This window comes from Sebastes umbrosus, chromosome 11 (genome assembly GCF_015220745.1).
Source record: "Sebastes umbrosus isolate fSebUmb1 chromosome 11, fSebUmb1.pri, whole genome shotgun sequence".
Taxonomy (NCBI): Eukaryota; Metazoa; Chordata; class Actinopteri; order Perciformes; family Sebastidae; genus Sebastes; species Sebastes umbrosus.
This window is the reverse complement of record NC_051279.1, coordinates 14,547,278-14,574,065: the sequence shown is the minus strand read 5'-3', so window position 1 is coordinate 14,574,065 and position 26,788 is coordinate 14,547,278. Positions and strand designations below refer to the sequence as shown.

General features: G+C 38.5%; 3 protein-coding genes across 5 annotated transcripts; 1 reads left to right on the top strand and 2 right to left on the bottom strand.

Moving 5' to 3' along the window:
- Positions 1–2,616: 2,616 nt before the first annotated feature.
- ccdc106a (coiled-coil domain containing 106a) lies at positions 2,617–8,483 on the bottom strand. Its single transcript, XM_037785520.1, has 8 exons — positions 8,314–8,483; positions 7,446–7,515; positions 7,258–7,356; positions 6,106–6,327; positions 5,908–5,964; positions 5,469–5,741; positions 4,599–4,766; positions 2,617–4,492 (listed from the first exon to the last, which is right to left on the bottom strand). Exons 2-8 carry the CDS (start codon positions 7,513–7,515, stop codon positions 4,176–4,178), a joined length of 1,206 nt encoding a protein of 401 aa, XP_037641448.1. The 5' UTR covers positions 8,314–8,483; the 3' UTR covers positions 2,617–4,175.
- Positions 8,484–9,197: 714 nt separating this feature from the next.
- Positions 9,198–10,323, top strand: LOC119497419 (transmembrane protein 238-like). The gene is made up of 2 exons (XM_037785549.1): positions 9,198–9,341; positions 9,697–10,323. Exon 2 carries the CDS (start codon positions 9,704–9,706, stop codon positions 10,034–10,036), a length of 333 nt encoding a protein of 110 aa, XP_037641477.1. The 5' UTR covers positions 9,198–9,341; positions 9,697–9,703; the 3' UTR covers positions 10,037–10,323.
- Positions 10,324–10,396: 73 nt separating this feature from the next.
- On the bottom strand, positions 10,397–26,788 carry si:dkey-17m8.1 (C-Jun-amino-terminal kinase-interacting protein 4). 3 transcript variants are annotated; one of them, XM_037785480.1, is made up of 29 exons: positions 26,633–26,713; positions 24,941–25,014; positions 24,177–24,575; positions 23,875–24,069; positions 23,247–23,367; positions 22,995–23,065; positions 22,814–22,878; positions 21,642–21,714; positions 21,378–21,547; positions 20,969–21,228; positions 20,452–20,509; positions 18,674–18,826; positions 18,527–18,569; positions 18,234–18,361; positions 17,998–18,051; positions 16,704–16,838; positions 16,441–16,573; positions 16,091–16,177; positions 15,939–15,986; positions 15,646–15,787; positions 15,484–15,526; positions 15,265–15,345; positions 15,049–15,116; positions 14,294–14,442; positions 13,403–13,574; positions 12,700–12,813; positions 11,895–11,993; positions 11,683–11,772; positions 10,397–11,522 (listed from the first exon to the last, which is right to left on the bottom strand). In XM_037785480.1, exons 3-29 carry the CDS (start codon positions 24,273–24,275, stop codon positions 11,404–11,406), a joined length of 2,970 nt encoding a protein of 989 aa, XP_037641408.1. In that variant the 5' UTR covers positions 24,276–24,575; positions 24,941–25,014; positions 26,633–26,713; the 3' UTR covers positions 10,397–11,403. The 3 variants fall into 3 exon arrangements, with proteins under 3 accessions (XP_037641408.1, XP_037641407.1, XP_037641409.1); XM_037785479.1 differs by lacking the exon at positions 24,941–25,014 and having other exon boundaries at positions 26,633–26,788; XM_037785481.1 differs by lacking the exon at positions 24,941–25,014 and having other exon boundaries at positions 16,441–16,537; positions 26,633–26,788.

Below are 26,788 nucleotides of genomic sequence, written 5' to 3'. Positions count from 1 at the left end.
TGCGCCTCAGAGCATCATCTTACACTTTATCCTTCAGGGTCACGCTCACACACTGAAGTTTACACCTTTTGCCTTATTGTTTTCACAGCTAAGTTAAGTTTCATTATCGTTTGCTAAAGCTATATTGTTTATATATTGTATTATTGTATATGCTAAAGCTATATTGTATATATATACTTATATATACTTATATATAAGTATATATATTGTTTATATATATATATATACTTATATATAAGTATATATATATATATATACTTATATATATATATATAAGTTAAGTTTCATTATCGTTTGCTGAAGCTATAGTGTTTATATGTTGTATTATTGTATATGCTAAAGCTATACTGTATATATATACTTATATATACTTATATATAAGTATATATATTGTTTATATATATATATACTTATATATAAGTATATATATATACTTATATATATATATAAGTTAAGTTTCATTATCGTTTGCTAAAGCTGTATTGTTTAATAATAATAATAATAATTTTATTTGTAGAGCACTTTTCGAGGGCCCAAAGCACATAGTGCTTTTCAAGGAAATTCACATCATATACAACAGAATACAATGAAACATAAATAATTAAATAAAAAACAATAGAATGGGAAAATAAAGAAACAAGCATATACATATTCATACAATTACATATGCACATATATACACATCAGCACACAAGCATAAAAAAGACTATAATTCAGCTGATTGGAAAAGCCATTCTATAAAAGTGGGTTTTAAGACGGGATTTAAAAGTCTTGAGAGAGTCTGTTGATCTAAATGCTCAGTGGAAGACTGTTCCAGAGTCGGGGAGCCAGTACTGCAAAAGCTCAATCACTTTTTGTTTTTAACCTGGTCTTAGTTATATATACTCCGGTGCCAGGTCATTCAGAGCTTTATATGTGATTAAAAGCACTTTAAAATTAATTCTAAAAGAGACTGGGAGCCAATGAAGTGAAGTCAGAATTGGTGTGATGTGAGAGCATCGTTTGGTTTTGGTCAGTAGTCTAGCTGCAGAGTTCTGAACTATTTGGAGCTGCTCTGTTGCTCGATTGTTTAAAGTGGGATCAGTGTTTTATTTTGCAGGTCACCAACTTCAAAGTCTTGACAAGTCAAGGCAAAGTCAAGACAGGCAAGTTTCAAACCCCTGACTTTGGATTTGGAAGTCTTGAACAAATCTTATTTTTTATGTAAAAAAAAATTATTATTGTTTGTCAGATTTATTGAAATTAAAAAGGTTAATGCAAGCTGGGTTTATCAAACTGACAAAAGATATACACAAACTATTTATGTCATAAAGATCATATTCAGTGTTTTCCCCCCAAGGATAGAATTCTGACTACATTGTTTTAACTGGAGGAACTGGAAATTACTAAATAAAGTGCTCAAAGGAAAGTCACATATCCTTTTAGCTGAAAGATCATTTACTGCATAATGTAGTTGCCAAGTTTCTGATGCTTAAAAGAGAGAAAAAAAATCCTTTTAGCACATAATCTTATGTTTATGTAATGGCTGAAAGAGCGCCCCCATCTGCCACACTTCCCCATAGACAGGTTGAAACATACTACAAAAATTGGTTGCACTTTACTCCCCAATCATACGCATTTTTTCAGCAAGTGGTGATGTTAGTTTTTACAGATTAATAAATCTACATTTTTGGAAGAAATCAAATGCCTTATTGACATTAATAACACACCATACTATACATTTGGTGAATGATAGGCATTGTTTCTGATAGATACACATTTCACTCAACATACATAAATATGAGACATACAAATGAGACAAACAGATTATTGTTTTTTTAAAACACTGTACTCTGGTATGATTTTTGCAAAGTCTGCTTAGCAGTAGCACTGCACTGCTTGCTTTTTAGCCACACAAACAATCAGACAGTGAAAATGGCATAACTTCCACAAATTGGAGTACCTATCTGTTTGCTATTAAGAAAAAAAACTTTTAGGAAATGTAAGCCAAGAGTCACTGTATACCACTGTTACCTAATCTGTTTTAATATAAGAGATATTATAATTTCATTGTACCGGTATGAACACCACACATTATTGTACAATATAATCAACATGTCTGCCGCTTTGAAAATGATGAATTTTGACAAGACCTCTATAAACTACGGACCATCAAGGAGCTCTTTTCACATGCATTTATAGTGGGAAGCTAGTTGCTTTTGCTGATTCAGTAACTCACACTGTGAAATTGTTTGTGTGATTAATGCCCACAGTTTTTCATACAGAACCAGAAGTTACACAAAGTTACAAATAGCTAGTATAGTAAATGCTCTGTACCGTTTTACAAAAGGTAATATTCTCACAAAAGCATTACAGCCAGAGCCTCAATACCATAGAAAGTGACACTTTACTGTATTTTAGTGCAGATCATTTACAAAAGGGTTGGTACAACCCTTAGTGGAACAACAGAGTAATGCAGCAGTATTATTGTTAAAACTGGGCCCAAGACCAACCGGTGTTATTATTATTATGAGTCACATACAATATCACCAACATATTTGTGTCTGATTTTTAAATAAAAACAAGTGAATCTTGTTGTCAGAAGTGTGTTACTGTCAAAAATGCATCAACACCACATAATGTTGGACTAGTCTTTACTGTATTCAGTTCATGTTCGCATCTGTGTCCCTCTCTTTAAGAGTTCTCCCCTCCTTTATACCAGAAGAAATGGAAAGGAAAAGAGACAAAATGAGTGGGTGTTCAGGGAGTAAAAGTGGCCCAAAACCTGCGCTAGGAAATCACAAAAATTGCATTAAGGCAAGTGAAAATGGTTGAGGATACAATGACAATGCCAAAAATAATACAACAAAGACACACAGAGCAATATAAACAAAATGAAATGATGATGATGATGATGATGACCTCTTAATTCTACAAAATCTATGGAGTGCAGCATAATTTTAACATATACAGACATTGTGACTGAAAGCTACCATATTTTTAGAATTGTGCACACAGATGAAGTGAAACCAAATTGTTATGCTTAAAAATCATTTAGACCATCAGGAAGTGAAATGATGTTGACAATCAGTTAATGAACTACTAGCCATAAGCTGATCCAGATGTTCAGGAAAGAAAAGGTCTGTGTGTCTCTACAAAAGTTGAGGCTGAAACATGAATGAGCTAAGTTGGTCTCATTCATTTCAGTACTGAAGACAAGCAATTCCAATAATAATAATAATAATAATAATAATAATAATAATAATAGATTAAACTTATAAAGCGCTTTTTTAAAGATCTCAAAGACGCTTTACACATTCGGGGGGAAAACGGTGTGAGACAAACAGGAGACGAACGACAAAAACAGGCGACATACACAGGCACACTTTCATACATACACACGGACAAATGGGTAGGGGGAGGGGGGAGGGGGGGGGGGCTACAAGTAAGCAGAGGAGAAAAGATGGGTCTTGAGGCGGGACTGGAATATGGTGAGGGAATCGGAGTCTCTGATGAGTTTTGGGAGGGAGTTCCACAGCTTGGGCGCTGCACTGGAGAATGCACTGTCCCCAAAGCTGCAGAGTTTGGACTTGGGGGTGGAGAGTAAACCAGCTGAGGTGGATCTGAGGGACCGTTGAGGTTGGTAGGGGGAGAGGAGGTCAGAGAGATGGGGGGGGCAAGTTGGTGGAGGGCTTTGTAGGTGAGGGTCAGGATTTTGTACGAGATCCGGTGGGAGACGGGGAGTCAGTGAAGGTCTTTCAGGACTGGGGTGATGTGATGCCATGATTTGGTGTGGGTGAGGAGTCGGGCAGCTGCATTCTGAACCAGTTGGAGTTTATTGATGGAGGTGTTGCTGATGCCATAGAGGAGAGAGTTTCAATAATCAAGGCGGGAGGAGATAAGTAATTACTGTTACTGTAATATTATTATTATTAAAGAAACTCATCATATTGATAATAAAAGTGAGATGTGAAAAGTTTATTTGTCTGAAAAGCAAAGGATCTCAGTCGCAGTTTCCATGGCCATATCCGGGACGCTGAGATAGCAAAATAATTGCTCATACCTCTGGACATCTCTGTGCTCGGAGGTGAGCTGGCCTGCTGCAGCAGAACCTAACTGCCTTTTCTCTCCACACTTAACCACCACTTCACTGTTTGACAGAGAGACAGACGTCCCATTCCTCTGTCTTTCTCCCCTCAGTGTCTAAACCTGTAGGAGATGGGCAGGAGCAGGTTATTCTTCTTCAGAGCCTGCACCCTGCTAAGTGTCTCCTCATCCAGGACAGTGTAGCAGCGCCGGGCATAGTCCAGCAACTTCTCCTTGGATGGGTCAAACTCGCCCACCTCTGCCACTTTCTCTGGGGCCACTAGTAGCAGCTCAGCAATGGGTGTGGTGGAAGCCACTGTGTTGCGGTCCACACCGTGGATATTGAAGGCTTTAGACATGTTTTTCAGACGCTGGTATGTAAGCAGGATCTTCTTGTAGCGAAACAGCACTCCAGCAGCATCTTTCACTGAAGAACAAGAATGTACAAGAGAGTTAGTTACAGCAGTCCTATGTCAATCTATGTTTAAGTAATGAAACTGAGTTTTGTTGCAGGATTTTCCTCCTTCCCTTACCTCTTTGCCGCTCTCTCGGGACTCGGAAGATCCGCCTTCTCTTAAATTGGTGTCCGTTGCTGTTGATGGTATGTTGCATTACATCTTCCCCTGATATCATTTCCTCTTCTTCAAGGTAGCCTTCCTGTTCCAAGTACTCATCAGATTCTCCCAAGAGTGAAAGTGAATCTGATGAGAGCATAAAAATAATCCTCAGCAATACCCACAAGATAAAAGTCACAGTTAACATTTTTCCCAACCAAGTATTAGATCAATTAAAGGGATAGTTTGGGTGTTCTGAAGTGGGGTTGTATGAGGTACTTATCCATAGTAGACGTATTACCTACAGTAGATGACGGTCGGCACACCCCTAGCATTGAGAAACAAACAGGAATAGCAATACAGTGCTGTGGACAGGGATGGCAGAAAAATGGATTTTAGCCACCTAAAAGAAAGGCTCACCTAAAAAAATGGATATGCGACTGAGTGTCTACATGGTTTTTGTCATCTGAGCCTGTTGGCTTTTGAGAGAGAATAGATACGTTTCACTTTCAGTTTATTTCCTCGTCGTAAAGGAGAAGGAAAGGGCTGTCTGACGGCAAGATGAAGTGGTGAAAATATTCTAGATATAGCGTACACTTAAACGGGTATTGATTTTTTTTAGGTGAGCCTTTCTTTTAGATGGCTAAAATAAGTTTTTTCTGCTGGCCCCATCCACCGCACTGTATTGCTTTTCTCCGGTGTCGGTACTCCTATCTGTTTCTCCAAGCTGAGGGCACACCAACCCTAATCTACTCTAAGTAATATAATGACTATGGAGAAGTACCTCATACAACCCCACTTCAAAACACCCGAACTATCACATTAAGGTGATGGGAAGCTTTGTATTACCTGGACCCATGTGGCTCTGTCCCCTAGATTCATTGATGGATGACCTTGTAGCACTGTTGCTGTTGCCGCTGGCTGTGGTATTGGGACTAGTATGGCTATGGTTTTGCAAGAGGGCCTGGGATTGTGTGGAGTTGAACAAAGCATTTATAGAGGCAAGCTGATTGGTTAGTGGACTGGAGACATGGTTTTTGGAAGGCACCATGGTTGGAGGGCCAGGCCTTCGTTGGATGAACTGACGTGAGGGCAAATGCTGAGACTCTGTCTTCGGTTGCTCTATGAAGAGAGGAAAGCAGTAATAATTGAGAATCTGAAATATAAGATGGAATACACATATGTAAATCATAGTAACCACAGTAAATCATGAACATGCTACACTTATGCACAACTATATCAAACCATTATGAATGTAGCAGTTAAGTGCATAAATCTTTGTTTTTACCAACGGGACGATCTTCTTCTCTTCTTACCCTCCAGTTGAATCGTCTGGATTCATAACCTACAGAGAGACAAATACCAAGAGGGAAGAATTTGTTTTCCATCAGTAGAGACTTGCCTTTCAAAATTTCTGTTTCTAATCAACTTGTACTCATATTCTTGTTGGACAGGTTATCATGTCACACCTGTCCCCTGTCCTCACCGTTACTGTACTGGCTCTGACTCGGCTCCTGTGCCTGGCTCTTTGTGGAAAAGATGAAGCGGTCCAGCTGGCAACGGAGGAAGTCCCTCTCCTCTTCCAAGTCCTCAATTCTTTTCTGCAGCCAAGAGTTTTTCTCCAGAGAGATCTGTAGCTGGGTCCGCAGGTTGGTGATCACCATGTATGAGTTGTTTATTTGAGACGGGCCAGCAGATGGGGGCGACTCTGAGGAGGACAGAGAGGATTGTTTGGGGAAATCACCAATGATTGTGTACCAGAAAACTTTGTGTTAAAGGGACTGTTTGTAACTTCTTACACGTATAAATCACCTGGGTCGGTGTCCCATGCACGCTCGCATATGCGCACTCGCATGTGTGGCTACGCTGTTCAGACAAGACTCCAACACAAACTACACGGAAGCACCAAAACCACAAAGTTATATCTAGTGAAGCCCGTCTGTAAACAGTGTTGGCTGCGGTCGGAGGACGCGGTCGGAGGACGCGGTCGGAGGACGCAGGGGAGACCGTAGCTTTGGTCTCCAGGGCCGGAGTCTCTGCTGTACTCTGCTCCTCTGCTCCTCTGCCTGCCTGCCTTCACTCAGCTCGCTCCACCTCACGTGCATGCGCGCACACTACACACTGCAGGAGACTTCGTAGCTCTGAGAATATCTAATGAATGTACAGTGGACGTTTGTGCAGAAATAAATGCTGCAGCTCCTCCAGACCAACAGAGGTTTCCCGTGTCTTGTGAAGTGACGGGTTCTGCAGTGAGAAACGTTATCGTCTCCGGTGTCAGTGCCGGTGTCTTCCCTGTTCCCTCCGGCTGTTGTCGCAAGGCTAAAGCAGAAAAGTCAACACTAGGATCAGCAGTGATTCATGGAGAGACCTTCGTCTGGTCAGCTAACATTACTGCCAAGCAGGTGAAATATAGAGTGATATTGTGATTTTAGCTGACGTGTGTCGCCTCACTGTTTTGAGCGATGCTCGTTCATGTCTATTTAGAGCGAGCAAAAGCGTGAGCCCGACGCTGACTTTCATTGACTTAACGGTCACAGGTGTCACTGTTAACAAGCATTTCTGATTCTTACAAACAGTCCCTTTAAGAATAAGATTATTGTATGAATAAAAGAATGCATTTTATAGTACTGATTCTGACCATCAAAGTTCTGATCACTCTGGTTGAAAAATCCTTGCTGCACAAAGTTGCTCTCTTCGTAGGGGATGGTAATTTCATAGGCATCCTCATTTTTGAGAGCTGAACAGGAGGAGGGAACATGCACACAGTATTAATTAAAATGCCTGACCGAAAAGTTTGCAAATATTTGTAGTTTTATCAACCCTTACTCTGCAGGTGGAGTGAGCCTGCGTGGCTCTTGGATGTGGAAGCAGCATCACTCCTGTTTCCGTCCTCCATCTCATACACACCAGACAAGAAGAATGGTTGATTAGTTTGTGTGTTAAAAAAGAAATATTACTGCTGAAGAACTCAATGGGATATTTCACATAGATAGAAATAGAATAGAAAGCTTTATTGTCATTGTATTAAATACAACAAGATTCACAGTTTGCCACTTCTGGTAGGTGCTTTAAAACAAATACTTGACAAGACTAAACGAGGCAGATAAAACATATAACAGGTAAAAACACACACACAGTTATAAAGCAAATAAAACAGGTAATGTAGATGTAATAAATAAATATAAACAGAAGTGTTACACTAGAAGTATAAAATATAAAAATAGATGTAATGTAAACAGAGGTAAATGCACTTGTAAAATAGGTTAATTAATGACATTAATGCACAGTAGAAATTGCATCATTACATATATATATAGTGCACATTATTTACAAAAGGTAACAGCTCAACTACAAGCTTTCATTATGTGGAGCCCAGACATCCAGCAAACATAAGCTCATTTAATTATAAACCTCATCATGCATGTATAAAACTGAAACAGTACAACTGGATGTGTTACACAAATACTAGTTTCATGTAGTCATGTAATGTGCATGTACAGTATGGCAGCTGGTTAACATCAGTTAGCTCCGCACTGAGTTAGCCTGCTCTTAACGTTAGCAAGAATTCATTCAGCTGCGAATATAAAATTACAATCTGCACCTTTTCTGTAACAATTTAGTGTTTAATTCAGTCACTCAGACATTTACTACAGTCTCCATGCTACCAGTATATTGTGCAGAAATTGGTACATACCACTTTGTGTTTGTAATAACTGAATCGTGCACATGTAATAAGACGTTATTACTCTGTCATATCTCCATTCACCAGCTGCTCTGCTAGCTAACAAGCTAACAATAACAATTATCGGCCCTTTAACACTCTGCTACGTCACTTCCGGATGTAATGACCGTCTTTAGCAAACGGTTAAAAAAAATAAAATAAAAATAATAATAATAATAATAATTAAACATACCGTTTAAATAATAAATGACGGAAAGTGAATAAAATAAGTAATAAATCAATTAGTAAATAATTGCCGTATTTAATGTGATGTGTATTTTAAAATATGTCTATAAATAATATATATATATATACATATATATGTATATATATGTATATATACATATATATATACATGTATGTATATATGTATATATATACATATATATATTATTTATAGACATTTTAAAATACACATGTGATATATGCGATTTAATGCGATGTGTATTTTAAAATATGTCTATAAATAATATATATATATATACGTATATGTATATATATGAATACTGCAAGTATTTACTTATTCATTTATTACTTATGTTTATTACTTATATTTATTTATTACTTATATTTTATTTCTGAAAATTTAACTTTACATTATATGTATATATATATATATATATATATATATACAAAATATTATTTTATTATAATTGCAGAATAAAATATTATTTTGTGTTGAGTAAAGTTACATTTTCAGAAGCCATTTCCTTATCTACTTGATAAATAACTACTAACTAAATTATGTGACAAAAGGACAAAATGTACTCCAAAGTATCTATTGTCTGTGTCAACACACAGCAGGACAGGTTGACAGTTAGAGCAGGTAAAGGGGTAGACAGTTAGAGCAGGTGGACAGGTAGAGCAGGTAGACAGGTAGAGCAGGTGACAAGGTGTCAGGTTTCATTGTTGACTGGTGGCGTTTTTAGAGTCGATCCGGAAAGATTCGAAGCCTACGATTTCCATTTTGATCACGTTTGGATTTTATATACACGCAAACGGTAAGTTCAAGATTTTATTTTGCCTAACAAATCTATTGGTACTAATGTAGAGTTTGCTGCTGTGTAGCATATAAAAGAAGTCTCTTAAAACCTGTGAGACAGGTGTGGCACCTGTTTTGACTGTAAATGCAAAGCCAGTGTACATCATATAAGTAGGCAGAAGCCAGTATGGTTAATGTTCTTTTTCAATGTTATTTTTATAATAATTATGTGTGTTTTAAGTGTAGAGGAAAAAGATTACTTGCCTTTATAGCTGGTAAATGTCATGAATTAGTTTAGAATACTGTCTGTCCTTTTATTACTGACCTGACATGTCCATCATGACACATGACACATCCTCCCCTCTCTTTTTCAGTGCTGCCATGGCACACAAAAAATATGATGGTTTGTCCCACTGTAAGCTGGCCCTGCTGTTTGCTGTGCTCATGGACCTGCTGGGTGTGATATCCCTGCTGCTGGGGGTCTTCGCTCCACTGGAGATCCAAGGCCGAGACTTTGGGGATCTGCTGGTGTACTCAGGAGCCCTGCTGGTGCTATTTTCCCTGGCAGGCTGGGTCATGTGGTACAGTGGCAATATTGAGGGTCTGACCTCCCAGAAGGAGTTGGGGAAAACTGTTGGTGGAGCTATGGACCGCCTTGCCCGCTCCCTGAGCCGCAGGATACGGATCCCTAGGACTCACAGCAGCCCAACATAGGACGTGGAGCCCAAAAATGCCAACTAAACTGACTGACTGCTACATGAAGGGCTTTCCTTACACAGGCTAAACTGCCTGAGGCAAAGGAGTGGCATAGTTGGGTTGTCCTTCTCTTCACCAACACCTCGTTCACATGGAAACAAACTGTCATTTGGTATGTTTTCATAAGGAAGACAGAGAATTTGTATCCTCTTTGCTTAAGAAGTTGTATATGTACCACACTCAGGGTTGTAATGTAACTACTATAGATTCCAATATATGAAGATTAAAAAGATGAATATACTGTATTATTTTGTTGATTTCCTTGTTCATTTGTTGCACCAGATTACGGCAATACGACTCAGAATGAAAGTTACTACATTCACCATTGAAGACATTTTTAATGACAATAATCATGTTTGCACAAGGTCGAGTCAGAACGAATACTTAAGTCTTAATTTTCTTTCCAAGAAGGATAAGGAGATGCTATGACATCAACATGAGTGCACAAACGTGTAATTGCACATAAATACTGCATAGGACACTTGAAAGAATTTATCTCCCTTATTTTACAAAAGATACTGAAATCAGACAAAACAAATTAAGACATCCAAAGACTTTGGGAAAATAACTGATTGAGAAAATAAATAATTTCTAAGGACAACTGAAATAGTTCATATAGATGATGGGATATCACATTTTTATACAGACACATTTAAAATGTGCAGTTTGTAATTACACCACATGCAATGTGAAAGGGTAGAATTTGAAAAGAAAAGAAAACCCCATCACAATCAAAAGAAGTTATCCCCAATCTCAATGTAGCATCAGGAGATAATAAGTGTTTGATTGTCTGTATGCTGAGAAAAGATCAATACATGTTTCCAGTTCACAGTTTACAACAAAGTATGTACACAGCAGCTTCAAGAGCAGCCACATTATTAAGTTAAACTTTATGATCCAGAGATGTAGGAGAGAAAGACCTGGTGGCCCCCGGGTGGAATGAAGAGCTGTATTTCAGGGAAACGGTATGTATTGTTAGTGCAAAGGTAAAAATTAGATAGTAACAATCATTCGGCTGACCAGTTTTACAGAAATTATATAAAATCAGATGAAGGCACAAAGAAAGGCATCAACATCCATCAGAAATATCCAGTCAAAAGATAGATGTTCAAAATGAATGAGGTAAACAAGGATGTAACAGCACATATCATACACAGTATATATTTAGAGGATACTTTTATTGCTGCTACACTGAGAGGCTGGTTGATTCAGTTCCATGAAAGCACCATTTCCCATGTTGTCTCTAGCTTTGCTGGTGTACAGTGTATGTCCGCTCCTTCTTTATCTCATTCCAAAAGGGCAGAACTAGGAGATGATGTTAAATGTCAGAGGGCCGGGCTGGGCACGGAGGGGGTGGGATTCTGCCAGATGATCATGTGACTGCGTTCGGACCGCTGAGGCGTAGCTTGGGATAACTCAACTGATCCCTCATTTGCATCGTCTCCTGAAAAAGTGGACGGCTCAGTGAGGCATTTCATAAACTAAACACTGACTAAAAAGTAAATACATGCAACATACAATACAATACAGTAGGAAATGCTGATCCAATACATCAGACAGTTTAAAACAATTTGATACTAAAATTATATTTTCCTTCAACTCACCAATTCGGAGGTTGATGTATCCCTCTCCTCCACTGAGGATAACCTGAGAGGTAGTGACGGTGCTGCTGCCAGGAGAGACGATCAAACAACCTGTGGGGTCAAAGATGTCACTACAAGACAAATACTGCATGCAAGCGCACTCTGAAGGATCTCCGTGAATTAACAAGTTGTTGATGTTTATCATGTTCAGTTTGAGACGATCAGATTCTTACCAGGTGCAGCAATGATGAACCTGACAGCTTGTCTGTGTCCATGGTAACACAGCTGGGCTGATGAAATGGAGCAATATGGGATGGAAACAGCCTCTGATGCTGTAAACGATCATTAATATAGTTAATGCTAGATAAGATTTGACAATATAAGATTTAAGTACCTATACTCTCAGTCTAACAACAACCAGAGACAGTTCAGAAAGAAGACAGCGCACTGAGAGTCGGTTTCCTGTATCTGTGTCACGTGACTTTCGCCACTGCCCCGCCCCTTTAGGAGACTATCGGCATGTCTTAGGTCTAGTAACTCCAATAGGAGAAGTGGACGTGAACACAGATTATGACTGATCCTTTCGCCCCATAGTCACCAAAGTAAATTTTGGACCCATTTTTTTCACAGGTCCCATATCTTCCGAACATTCTGATACTAAAATTACATTTTTCACAAATCAGGAGAAAATTAACTTTGTTTGAGACCTTTCTCTGTTTCATCAACACTCTCGCGAGATCTGGCAACTAACATTTGTGAACGCCCTAGCTAACTAATATTCATAATGCTAAACATAGCGGTTAGCTGTAAATATTTAATGTTAGCAAAAGAAAATATAAATACATTATGCAAGTATAGCCCAATCTGCTTTCATCCATCCGCACAACTGTTCACAACACTTCAATACGAGGTGGGGGGGGGAGGCAAACACGCCATGACCATGCCCACTTGGGAGACAGGAAGTGTATACCATTTCAAACCATTGACAGAGCTTGTAATGCGTCATCTTTGTTATAGAGCATCTTTGATAAAACTCACTTATGGATAATGGGATGGAGAAAATGGCACCACCTCCTGTGCCCACCCACAGACAGCCAGAGATGACAGAGAGAGACGAGATCTGGAGAGGTGAGAGTGACAGGAAGGCTTGGCCTACAAAGAGAGACAGAAGAATGTTAGCTGAGCTGCAGGAATGAGTTTAAACTCAACGAAACAAACTAAAAAAATGTTAATTATTTTTTTAACTCAGAAAGATAAACACATAGTAAATTCAATATTTGTAGCCCCCTGGCTCTAACAATACTTGCTCATTTTATCTATAGCAGGTATACTTTTTTCCAGTTTGATTATGAATTGCTGCCACACACCCACAGAGGAATTTGCACGTACTGTTAAAGCCACAAAGGCTGCTAAAATATATAACTCTTTAACATATGAAAAGAAAAATTCACAAATACCACACTCAATGAAAAAATTAAGAACAGGGAGTAGGTACTAACAACGACAAGATTTCAAAGTGTCCAGCTAATTTAACAATGGTGTGAGCCGTACTGCTATGAGCTTAAACTGTGCTTGTTAACATTATAGGACATAACTACACAATGCTGTAACACACTGTAGATTCCAGAGTTACAAGATAGGCATACTGTACATGCCCAACTGTAAATGTATTTTCTTTACATTACAATTACATTTTTACATATTTGATTTGTAATAAATAGAAAAAATAGCATTTCAGTACCTAATGTTTTAGTGACTAAAGCAGTAAAATCGACTTCCTGTAGCGGCCGTCCTGTGGACCAGTCAAATAGTCTGAGGATTGGGTCAAGTCGGCAGGACGTCCAAACACCGCTTCCACCAGCACACAGGAAACGAACCTGCTGCTCACTGCGTTCAGAGACTAAGAATGATTGCTGTAAGGGCAGATAATGAAAGAATAATGATGATGAGTTCAAGGACGGTGCAAATTAGAATAATAACATTATTTATATAGCTCCTTTAAAAAGAGAGTTTACAAAGTGCTTTGACAGACAAAGTAAGCAAAAGCAGGATACAAGGCAATATGACAACAAAAAGCCAAACAGTGAGGCCAAACAAAAGCACGTCACAGATAAAACAATACAATGGATAAAAATAAAAAACATATCAATTAAATAAATAAAAAGAAAAAGAAAAAACTATAAAACAATATAACATTAAAAGACGATAAAAGGCCGACATCACATAAAAGTCTATAAAAATGGGTTTTAAGAAGTGTTTAAAAGAGATTACGGATTCTGCAAGCCTTATCTCCTCAGGCAGGTTGTTCCAAACCCGAGGGGCTCTGATGGAAAAAACACGGTCACCTTTAGATTTAAGCCTCGACTTTGGAACAGCCAGAATGGCCCCACCTGAGGGTCTAAGGCTACGAGTTGGCTCATATGGGGTCAACATTTTCGTAATTCAGCTTGGTGCCAAACCCAGACATGTTTTAAAGGCGATCAGTAAAATCTTAAAATCAATTCTTAAACGACCAGGGAGCCGATGGAGAAATGCCAGGATTGGGGTGACGTAATATCGTTTGTTAGAACTTGTGAGAAGCCTAGCTTCTAAATGAGACACGAACAATGAAGGTACCTCCGCTGCTTCTTACCTCAACCTTCTTGCTGTCAACGTCAACCACATGGACTCTGTTCCAATATCCCACCCACAAACGGCCACCTTTTGCAAGGCAGCAGCGAATGGGCTGCAGAGGAGTTGGTCCAAGAGGCATCACCGAGTGTGACTGTAGATTCCAGCCACCTGTCGATCACAGCACTCATTGCTTCTTTACTTACATCAATGAACACCAAGTAATGAGAAGAATGCTAAATGAAGAGATAGATTAACTGACATACTACTATGGAGTCAGATCAGTGTCAACATTAATGAATGCACACAGAAGGATTCACAAATGTTTTTTGTGATTTATATGTAAATGACTCTCCACAAAAATATTTTTCAATGTTTACAAAAATAGTTATTATGTATGAATGTAAAAAGAAAATTCACATAAAAAAAACAAGGTTCACGAATATATTTCTGATGAACACACACATATATCTTGTTTTAAATAAATGTATTAAAAATCCACAACTATATGTATTAAAAAGTATTTGCAATTTTGCAATATATTTGTGAACCTTATTTCTTTATATGTGGATTTTCTTTACATTCATACGACGATAACTATTTTTGTGTGCACAAAAAATAGTTTTGTTGTGAGAGTCATTTATATCTAAATCACAAAATACATTTGTGAATCCTTCTGTGTGCATTCATTAATACTGAGTCTGATCTGACTCCATATACTACTCTATATATACTTCTTTATACTATAACTATAAAGAGGAAACAGAAAGACGTTACCTGAACTGTGTGAAAAAAATGCTAAAGTCCCGTCAGCTAAGCCAGCTATGACTTGACCCTGGGAGTACCTGTTGGATTGAGTCAACAAAAAGTAGCTTATTTTCAAAGATTTCTCAATGAAGACATGAAGATAACTTCATGTCACATTACAACATAAAATAATGAAATACTCATACTTAAATGTGAATATAAATTTGTTTTGCAGATAGAACTCACATGAGTGAATGAACACCTTCTGTGAGAGAAACAGACTGCAGACAGCGCCTTCTGCCAGCAGAGGCTGAGTGTACCAGTATACTGTGAGACAGTGGGAGAAAGAAGAAGGGTGGGAAAGACAGAGAGAAAGAGTAAGAATGTTTTTCCAACATGCATTTTACTGTAATCATTTACTACAATCAGAGAGAGTTATTTATCTGTTTATTCAGCACACACTACCTTCCTTCCTGAGTTCCAATCCACACAGTTCCTGCAGTGTCCCCTGACATAACAAGACCAGAAAGGAAAGGAAGTAAGTTATCAGTATGGTATGAGGGGATGATACAAGTACAGAATACATCAGATAAGTTTTCTGGTGCAGCCCATTGTACTGGCACTGACCTCGGGGAGGCACAGCACAGATGCAGAGGGCAGGAGCTGTGGGAGGGAGGCTGAACTGATCCAGTACTGTGTTGGACCGTGCTGGATCAATCACTGTAATATCGCTGCAGGAGGCAGGGCCAGAAACTACCCACACAGAACACTGGCAGAGAAGGACGGATGTGGAGTTTGGAAAGATGAGTGGCGTGAAACAACATGTCCATGGGCAGTGTTAGTTATGCTTGGATGGCATTGTACACGGTGATTAGAGTATGACTAGAGTTGTTATTTAACCAAGATAATGACAGACTTACTGTGGCCTCTCCTGAGATGTCAGGCGTGACTGCAACCGCACAGTTCAGCTGAAGGGAAAAATAAGTTAGGACCCACGTTTAAATGCACCAGAGGTATGATGTAAAGGCCGCTAGGTTCTTGTATTGAAGAGGTTCGCAGTGAAAAGATGTACCTTAGCTGTGGAGTCTCTTTGATCCAGCAGTCTGAGCTGCATTAGAACAGGCACATCCTTAGGCTCGGGGACAGGTTCTTGGGATTCCTACAGTGATTACAGTTAATCACCAGGATATTACTAGGATTGTGGAAATAAACACGTCTGAGCATGTTAAACTCTCTGTGGTAAGAAGGTAAGACTTTTTTTTTCATTGGTTTAGTTCAAATAAATGCTGTACGGTAACAAAAATGCACAATTCAGACTCATAAAAACAAGGGCAGCTTTAGGCCCATTTTTAATCATGCACTCTTCTACATTCCCTCTGAGATTGTTGTATTTCCGTGTACCCATGTGTGCGTTTCTACTACCTGTGTGTTCGCCAGCGGTGTGCTCCAGCCGTGAATCTGCCGTTTTCCAAGCGATGCCCAAATGTGGGTGCGAATTTCTCTGTAGAGTTCTCTCCTCCTGACACGAGGGGAGAGAGCAGCAGGAGAAGCAGATCTAGAGAGAACGCTTCTACTGTTAATCAGCTTGATTTGAGTCTTTTAATAATGATTCAGTTTTGATTGCAAATAATGATGTAAACAGAAGAGCATATGCAAGAGTGGCATGGCCAGAAACACTAGCTTACTCAGCATGAGTATGATTGACAACCGGTAGTTGTGGAGACCCCAGAGGAGAGCGACTGAGTGACGGAGAAGTTTGCAGGGCAAATGCAGAAGGTGGGATTAGGGGAACCTTGGTCAGGCCAAACAAGCGGTTGAACCTATAATAAAAAAAACACAATATCAATATTTTATAAAGACTATAAAATGTCTGACTACAGCACATTACCAAACGTGCAATTACATAGAACACTTGTTTAGTTCAGTCGCTCTGTGTTGTGTCCATATAATAAAAAGTTAGTTTTACAGACATATTCAGTATGAATCCAAAAACAGCAAAGAATCTTTCTTCTCTATTTGAGCCAGAGTATACGGATGAAGAGCTCCTACAAATTGAAGAGCGGACGAGGAGAGAGAGAGAGAGAGAAAGGTAACAAGCAGGGTGAACCAGCTGCTGCAAGGCCGCGAAGCTCAGCAGACTGGTGTTGTTCCTGTGGGCGCTGTGATGCCCACAGAAGAAGAAAGCTGTAAAGAGTGGGACCTGTTGTTGCCCGATATTCAGATTTCACAACGAGACTTCTTCTTGAGTGGGACTTGGCAACAATAACAAACAGACCGGATCAAGCGAAAGGTCAACAAAATGTTTAATTTCTCTGTAGGGTCCTTTCCATAATGTTGTCAAACACTTATAATAACAATCTGAGGTCGTCACAGGCAAAAACAAGCACTTTTATTGAACGTAACTTTACATTGAAGCTGCTCACTTGCCCTTGCAGCTCATTTTGCAGCTGCCGGTTACAGCGTTATCCCTCAATACTGGACCAGGTTCAAAATTGTTGTCCCCATTAGACACTTAGACACAAAAACATAGAACAATAGTGTCCAGATTGAAAAATACCAAAGTTACCCTTTAAGGAGCCGTCTTATTGCCTTCATGTAACGCTCCTAAGCTCCAACTTCTGCATATTCAAACACTTCTAACCAAATGAACCCTGAGCTACCTTCCCATGGCTTTTGTAATTGATATTTTAATGTGTTTATTGCCTACAGGTTGTTGTTATCAACAGAAGTTCAGGGCAACCTTGCAAACTTTGTTTTTTTATATGGAATATTGTTTCATATGTTATTGGTTTGTTTTAAGGTAATCCACAATAACAATATTTCAGTATCACTATCCTCTGGCACAAAGATGCAACAGGCACGGTTACCAGGCTACCCTCCGAAGCTGCACAAGTCAACTTTTTTTGTGTTAAGAGGACATTTAATTGACAAGATGATGGGTATGAAGTATATTGTCAAATGATGAAGACAAACACTTACTTTCTCCAAACACTTGATCTTTTGTCCTCTGTTAACCTCTCATCCTTTGTTGCTCTATAAAACAAGAAAGAAAAGCACTAAATCAGTTTGTAGACAAAAACTATAAACACAATTGTTCTTGTTTTAACCAAATTGCAATTTCTCTATTGGAACTGAGTCTGAATCTGTTATGAAATAAAACTTTTAAATCTTTAAAAAACCTATATACCACTATGTTGATTCAGTAGCATAGTTACCTGAGTGTCTGACTGCGTCTTACAGCCTCCTGCAGCTCAAAGAGACGCTGCTTGTATTGGTTCTTCTCCATGACCACGCGAGCCATTTCAGAACGAGAGAAGTGGCGCATGGATGTGGGCAGAGAAGCCTGAATGTAGAGAATTATGCTATTTAATCAGGTATATGCACACGTTTCATACATTATAATTAACACTGAGCAGTTACTGAACTTTAAAAGAGCTTCAAAAATGCAGTGCTACTGTTGCTGCGTAATACAGTAGACAAAGATTTTAAAATAACAATGTTTCCATACATCAGGATCCTCAGATTGGCATGCTTCCAGTTCTTTCCGAAGTCTATGAAAAATATTGGATATAAAGCACAAAGTTATTGTAACTACAGTATATATATATTATACTGTATATATATGCAATATTTTTTCTAAAACAATCTTCTAAACCTCTTAGTTTCCTCTTCCTTCTCCTTCATCCGCGCCTCCAGTCGTGAGACTGTTTCCTGAAGAGAGGTCACCTCCAGTTTAAGAGCTGAACGGTCATCAGTGAGCTCTACTACTCGAGATATCAAAGCCTTACGGGCAGCTTCTACTAATTCACTGAAAAGAGAAGAGCAAAAGATGAATAATTTAAGATTATGAAGACACAAGGCTGACTTCCAGATGAGGAGCTCCTTGTCTCTATCATTGATAAGTAGAATTCATACGATAAAAATGAATGTCCTGCCTAGATTTCTCTTTTTGTTTCAATGCATCCCTTTTGTTTTTGCCCAAACGTCTTTTCAAATCTACAGACCAAATCGTTACCATTTTTTTTTGGTGATGGAAAATCACCCAGAATGAGGAAATTATTATTGCATTTTAATTCAGCAGCTGACTTGCCTTACCTAATTTTCTGTTCTACTAGTGCTCAGCACATATTTACAAACTGACTTATTGGCTTCAATCACCAGGGTCGTTATGGTGTAGGTTGAAGGCTCAAACATGTTCCTCATCTTCCCCAATGGCTCTACTCACTTCCTCCCTACCAATCCCACCAAAAACATCACACTTGTTTCGTTACTTTCAAGTTAGACACTGTGCCTCCTCTCTGTTTCCATGCTATCCTTCCCTACCTGCTAACTAGCAGGATGACCTTCTGACCCATTATCTCTATTAGAAATCACTCATATCCATGATATATGAGCAACTCATGGCTTTTGATGGTCAAAACTAGAGTTGCTTAGGAGCAGAAACTGGGGGTAGATTTTACAGATCAGTGGTGGGATAAAGCTGTGTACACAATACGACCAAGCACACCTTGTGCCAGGCTGGAACTTATACAGTTCAAGGTGTTAATTTTTAAAAAACTCGACTATCTGAAATCTATCCAAATGTTGTAGACTAATGAGACACAAGTCACGCTTCCTCTATTAACCTCAGTCATTTTTTTCTCCTAGACTACATAAATTTGAATCGTTATTAAGATTTGTCCTTTTATAGAGATATTTGGGGTCTCTGTTCATTCTTCACAGTCAGACATATTTGCCTTTACTGCTCTCTTAGCAAGACGGTGTATTTTACTTGAGTGGAAATCTCCTAAGGTGTAATCTATTTCCCTGTGGCTTAGAGATTTTATGTCTTTTCTTAAGTGGGAAAAGATATGATCCTCAGTGAAAGGCAGCTCTGCTAATTTTTTTACATAAATTATTTTATATTTATATATTTATTACTTTAACTCCTTACAAACTTTGTCAACTGACTAATCCCCCTCTCCCCATTTTTTCTCTTTTCTTTAGTTATTCTTTTTTTAATTTTGTATTAAGTATTCTTATTTTTCTTTATTTAATTTTCACTTTTTATCTATTTATTCATAATTATTTGTATGCTTCTATATGATAAATAGTCGACTAGTAGCATTGATATTTTCTCTACATATTTTCTGTATACCCTCTTTGAGGCCCCTGGGGATATTCATTTCACGACAAAGATTGGAAAGACTTGTAATTCTATACTTATCTCTTTTTATCATTCCGTATAAAAAGATTAATACAAAATAATAATAAAACATTATGAAAACAATCACTTTGGTAAAGAGAGTAAACAGTTCCAACAAATTAGTGACTATAGCATTTTCTCCTCTTATTAATTCTTTTGTACTGAAGAAAGAAACCCCAGTGTTTGGAAAATCCCCTGCACACCGGAATAGACGTAACAAGGTCAAAGAAATCAAATATAGGACTCACTGGGTGACTTTCAGTTCCTCATACTGAGAAAGAATCTCCTCAAACTGGTCTGCACTGCCTACACAGAAAAGAAAGTATTTCAATGTTTGAACACAGATAACACCGAGAGAAATATAGGCAATAATAACTGTTTTTTCTATTTACTCTTCATTCACATCCAAGAAAAAATGACTACATGGAATGGTGCAAAATGGTAAAGAAGGAAGTAAAACTTTATGAAACCTACAGCAAGAGACCTTTTTCACAGATGTACTTGCACTTCATGTTAGTAGGGTATAAAAAGCTTCTCACAATTTCCAGATTATAAAAAAAAAAAAAAAACTCCCGTCACCTCTGATCACTTACTCTGTGCTTCAATGCTGCACATTGCATAAAACAGGTATTATTATGCAAAATGATAACTGGCCAATTCCTGGGCAGTTAGTGTTTTGTACCCACTAATTAAACTTCTAGTTTAGATGAAGAGAAAGTACATCAACCATGTTTGTGAGAAAGGTCTATAAATGTGGGAATTTACCTCTGACACTGGCCCCTCGGTCTACACTCTCCAAATAATCCCGACTCAGCTCCGACAGCTCAGAGAACACAGAGTCAGTGTTGCGCAGCTCCCACTCCAGACTCTCTTCTTCCTCCACTTCCTCCTCCTCGTCTTTTTCCTGCCCCTCTCCTCTCTGCACCTCTTCTACTTTGTGCTCCACCACCTCCGTCATCTCGTCCTCCACGTTGGTCTTCGACTCATCACTCGGTGGCTCTTCGCTGTTTGGTCTAACTGGGGTGCTGATAAAGATTTAAATGAATAAGTAAGAAATGAGAGACAGTGAACCTGAGCTGAAGTGAACTTGGGTTTAGATAATGATTATTACACATACATTTCACTGAAATCTCCTACTGAAAAAAAAAGCGAGTCTGTGGTTTCATATTATTACCTTTCATTCCCACTGTCATGAAATTGCCTCAGCTCAGGAGTGGAGCTTATGATGTCATTGATAAACTGATCTGCGGCGGGCTTTGCTGCAATGTCAATCGCCTTTTCTTCCTTGGCTACTAAATCTTCTAAACAGGGGGGACCAGAATGTGAATATGGTCTTCGAATCATCTGCAAAAAGAAGAGGAAGAAACAACAGCTCCTAAAACCTTGTATTAAAATTGTTCAAAATATAGTTATATGTGTAAAGTGAGAATATGTTTACCTTTTCATTCACACTGGATTGTGACAAGACTTGGTTGGACGGAAATTCAGCATTCTTGGGACGCACATGATTTCTAAACACAACATGAGTTGAGCTAAAGTCACCTGTATAAACAGTATCAATGTGTGCTTCTACATTTTGCACCACTTTCTTGCAGCACTCTTATCGTTACTGAATCATAGCCTGTGACTTGTGATCAACACCTACCAACAACTGCCACTAAATACCTTTATTTTTTTCAAACAAAAGCTCAAAGATAAAATTATAGCTTTCTCGTTAATGAGCTAAACCTTTCCATAAAAGTTTCATTTAAAAACAATATAACATGGCAAATTTACTAGTGTGATCCCATGTGTGACTGAAATGCAGCAAAACTTAACTTATATTTGCATTTTTCAGTCATATATAGTGTACACTGTACCTTGCAAAAGGTGAACAGGGATACTGCTACCCTGCTTCTATGTTATGCAATTGTTATGGTTAAAGGAGCAGTGTGTAAGATATGGAGGTATCTAGCGATGAGGTTGCAGATTGCAACCAACTGAAGCCTCCCATATGCCAAGCGTGTAGGAGAGCTACGGTGGCCGATGCGAAAACAAGAATGTCCCTCTCTAGAGCCAGTTGTTGTAAGAGTAGTGTAGGTCTTTTGGAGTAGAGCTAGGGCTTAGAGTGTGTGTGTACGTTAGAATTGAGCAGCGGCAACTGGAGCGAGTAACGTTATCAACTCCGGCCCAAGCAGGGAAATGTAACCGTGTTTGGTTGGTGTAGCAACACGGTGGATTCCGTGATGAGGAACCATTCCCTATGTAGAAATAAACAGCTCATTCTAAGGTAACAAAAACACAATGATTCTTATTTTCAGGTGATTATACACTAAATAAAACATACTTAATAATATTATATTCCATTTCTGTCAATAGAGCCCTCTAAATGTTACACACTGATCCTTTAAGTTCAGAAATGTTAGTTAGCATGTTGCAATGGGGTTCATTATCCAATATACAGTAGGCTTAGAGTAGGATTTCTTGATTATGTTGTTGACTACAACCCACAGTACCACATGTATGACTCAAAATAAAGCTGCTGTCATGGAATAATTATAACCTTTCTGTGTGAGGAACTATCTACAGTATTTGAAATGAGTTGCAGATAAAGGAGTGCTGAATATGAACCTTAAAGGAGAATCTCTTTCAGAATCCTTTCTCTTTTCCAAAAGTTCCCGATGTGTGTGAGCCAGCTAAAGGAGAGAACATCAGCGATATGTAAGAAATAGAGCAGTGACAAAACTGCTTAATATTGTAGTTTAAGAAATCACTGTGTGGTGATACAAGAGACTAAACAGCAGTATCTGACCTTGTGGTGAGTGTGTCTCAGTGTGCTCAGTTCTCTACTCAGATTTGCCTTCTGCTCTTCCAAGGCCACCACTGCAAGAAAACATAACAATCTACTGATTCAATATCACTGAAAACTTTATAGACTGTAGCTCTTCTTCAGCATGGTTTAAAACGTATCTTGTCATGACATGGATCATGCACAAGAATGAAACTGAAAGGAGAAAAATGACTAGTTTGAGATAGATGGCTAATATGCCATTGAAATACTCACACTGATCAGCTTGCCCTCTTGCTTTCTTCTCCAGCTCTCTCCCTCGCCGCTCTCTCTCCTTTTCCCTCCCCTTTATGGCTCTCCTCTCTTGTTCAATTTGGTCATCCAGCTCCAGATACCTCTAAGGAAAACAAAATGCTTTAACAGCTCTGAGCCATAGATTGTATATAAAGATGGACAGCATTACAGCTACCCAAAAGTGAAGCCAAAACATCTCGATCGCCCCCTGGTGGCTGGCTGCAGTATAAGTCATAAATCCCACCCCCTCCTTGTTAGCGGATGGGACATGGGCCAAACTAAAAAGTAAAAGTACACGACAAATAATTTTTTCCCAAAGATGGTTTCTGTCATTTTAGGTAGTTCTTATCACACTGATGTATGTTCAAGTGTTCATTTTTCTTATAAGTTTGAATTTAATTCATTACTTTATGCTACAAAAAGGGGGTGAGGATTATTTTGGCTTCACTTCTGTACAGTGGGAGGAAGTGAAGATGTGTCTTCCATCTCTATATACAGTCTATGCTCTGAGCACAGAAAACCGCCTACTTTCACAGCTTTTAAAAACACATAACCTAAATCATGGTATACCACACCACATTAACACTTTAAAAACTCCATCAATCCCCACCTCTTGACTTTCTTTCCTGAGCGCTTTCTCTGCTTGGTATCTCTGCAGCAGCTCTTCTCGCTCAGCTTTCTCCCTCTCCGCCTCCTCCTCCCTGTCTCTCAGCTGGGCTTTGCAGCTGGCCAGCCCCTCCAGAACCCACACAAATATGGGCACCAGCGACTCCACCACACCTTCGCCATGGGCCTCAATAACTGTCTGTGATGGGGCAAAGCAGCAGAATGACAAACCATTCAGAAAATGCCTTTTTTTTCAAAACAATATTAGTATAGAAAGGAAACAATAACTTGGAGTAGCTGCTTTACCTGTAGCTCTGAATACAGTTTTCCTGCCTCTTCACTCACGATGTTGGGGTCCAGCTCCACCTCCCCGGTCCCACACAGCACTCTCTCACTGTACTCCATCAGCCAATTATTTGTATCTGCTGTATTAATTGTCAAAATGGCTTACCCAATTCAACACTGAATTTTTGCAACTCTGTAAGCCAATTGTGTTGCTCTCCTGGCTATACTTCCTCTCCAACCACTACAACTAGTTTATCTGGCTTTCTAACATTTCTGCTAACACCAGCACCACCCATCCTTCCCTACTTTATGTTCCCTTTGTCCTTGACAAGGGCAACATCATCTTATTAGACTGCATTAAACTAGTCGTTTCTGTACTGTGAAGTTTTTCTGATGTCACTGGGCGTTTTAGAGTCCATCCTGGGAAAGAAAAGAAGAAAATATAATGATATATAATGATAATCTCTTCTACATTCCAGCTAAGTTAAATTGCAAAAAGTTCAGTCAACTGTGTAATACACAAGCTTAGGCATGCATTTTTTCCTTTTTTCCACCTAATTACCACCATAGGCTTATAAATAGTTGAACATGGCCAAGTGGTTTTCTGCTATTATAATCTGTGACTAACCTAATTTGTTTAACACCAAACAAAAACAAAGCATCTGTTCAGTAAGGATGAAATTTCAATTTCAATGGTTGGTTTTACACTAAAAAGACATTCATTTATGATCAGTAATGTGTTAGTGTTCAGGCTTACAGACAAATGTACAGCTTAGAGTACATACTTTCACGCTTTAAAGTAGCCGTTTTCAAAGGCAGACACTAGTTAGCTGTATGTAGTTCTGTGGGTTGAATACATCTGAGAATCATGAACAAATAGTTGAAATCAATTCAAGCAAAATTGACCAAAATTCCATTATTTAAGCTTCTCGGTTGGGAGTATTTCCTGCTCTATTTTCTCTTATGCAATAGTAAACTGAATATATTTTGTACTGTTCGTAGGGACAAAACAAACCAATTATTTTGCCAGTTATTTTCTCAATTAATTGTTTTAGATAAGATAAGATAAGATATTCCTTTATTAGTCCTGCCATTGGGGAAATTTGCAGTGTACAGCAGCAAAGGGGATAGTGCAAAAAACAAGATGCATCAGTTAACACAGTAAAAAAAAAGAGCTAAACAAAGTGTAACAAAATATGAACCATTAAAATAGAAGGAAGTATAAAAAATAGGAGCAGTATATACAGTATTGACAATAAACAGACTATTAACAAAATTGCGCAAGTGGAAAATGATATTGCACAGTGAGAATGAAATGAAACTGTTTTTGCCAATAAAAAGGTAAAGAAACATTATTATTATTTCCTGACAGCTTGTATAGACAAAATAATTAATCAAGAAAACAAACAGCAGCTTGATTGATAATGAAAAATAATCATTAGTTGCATCTTTAAACAACAGTATATATTTTGGAAAGGCGTCTAATAAAATGGTGTAAATTTGCTCAAAAAGATTCATATAGCTCATTTATGGTTCTTACAATACTTTTGGCTTTAAGTCTTAAAGGTCCCATATTTATAAAAAAGTGAGATTTTCATGTTTTTTTATGATACAGCAGGCTTAAGTCCTATATAAATACTGTGAAAGTATCGAAACACTCAATCCACAGGGAAATACACACAGCCCGTATTCAGAAACTCTGCATTTGAAACAACCTGTCAGGATTTCTGCCCATTCGTGATGTCACGAATATACAATATTTAGACCCTTGACACAACTTAAATGTAAAAAATCTAAATGTGTCCCAGTTTATTCCTGGTTGCAGTGTATGTGAATGTCATCAGCTGACAGGAAGTACACATGGACCCAAGCTTTTGCCTAGCAACGCAATTCTGTTGCAATTCCCTCAAAATGCTCTAAAACGGAGCGTTTCAGACAGAGGGTAAATACAGGCATATTCAGGCTGACAGTATGAGGAAAATAAAGGTGTTTTTTTTAACATTACAGCATGTAAATATGTTCTAGTAGAAACACAAAATACAAGTATGAACCTAAAAATGAGCATAATGGGACCTTTAAGACCCTTTGGCATTAAATCCAGCTACAGATGCAAGATAAAGTGGATTTTTTCCTGCTGATTATCTATGCATCTCTAAGAAGAACGATTATGTAATATGCTGCACAGGAGAGACTAACCAAACGACAGCTTACGTGTGTATGTAAGAGCACCACAAATAGCACAGAGAAGTTCAATGTAGGCTTCATGTAAACACACTAAAAACAGCATTAAACTAGTCAGCCTTCTTGGTTAGCTCAGAAACAGACGACACACTTGAATTGACTGACTGTATAAATAAGTAACGTCACTGACAGTTGACACCTTGAGAGATATTTTGGCAGCAAGTTAACAAAGTTGTAACTTGACTATAAAACAAGCAGAGTGGTCGCGTTGCTCTGCTGACATTTTACTAACTCACCTTGACGACGGACTCCATGGTAACTGTCACTTCTCTGCCTCAAAATTCTAGAATTCCAGCCGTGTTTTTTCTTCGTGGACGGTATCAATTACACACCGTGTTGTTTGATTGTGACGTGCTCAGACATGTCGACATTGCAGCCAATCAGAGCGCGGC

Coding starts and splice junctions, on each gene's coding strand:
- ccdc106a (XM_037785520.1), bottom strand. CDS start 7,515: ATGGAGGACGGAAACAGGAGTGATGCTGCTTCCACATCCAAGAGCCAC. Junction 5,965..6,105: donor TCAGAGCCAGTACAGTAACG/GTGAGGACAGGG, acceptor GTCTCTCTGTAG/GTTATGAATCCAGACGATTC. Junction 5,742..5,907: donor AGAAGAAGATCGTCCCGTTG/GTAAAAACAAAG, acceptor CTCTCTTCATAG/AGCAACCGAAGACAGAGTCT.
- si:dkey-17m8.1 (XM_037785479.1), bottom strand. CDS start 24,275: ATGGAGTACAGTGAGAGAGTGCTGTGTGGGACCGGGGAGGTGGAGCTG. Junction 21,229..21,377: donor CATGACAGTGGGAATGAAAG/GTAATAATATGA, acceptor AATCTTTATCAG/CACCCCAGTTAGACCAAACA. Junction 11,773..11,894: donor GTTCATCATTGCTGCACCTG/GTAAGAATCTGA, acceptor TTGACCCCACAG/GTTGTTTGATCGTCTCTCCT.
- LOC119497419 (XM_037785549.1), top strand. CDS start 9,704: ATGGCACACAAAAAATATGATGGTTTGTCCCACTGTAAGCTGGCCCTG.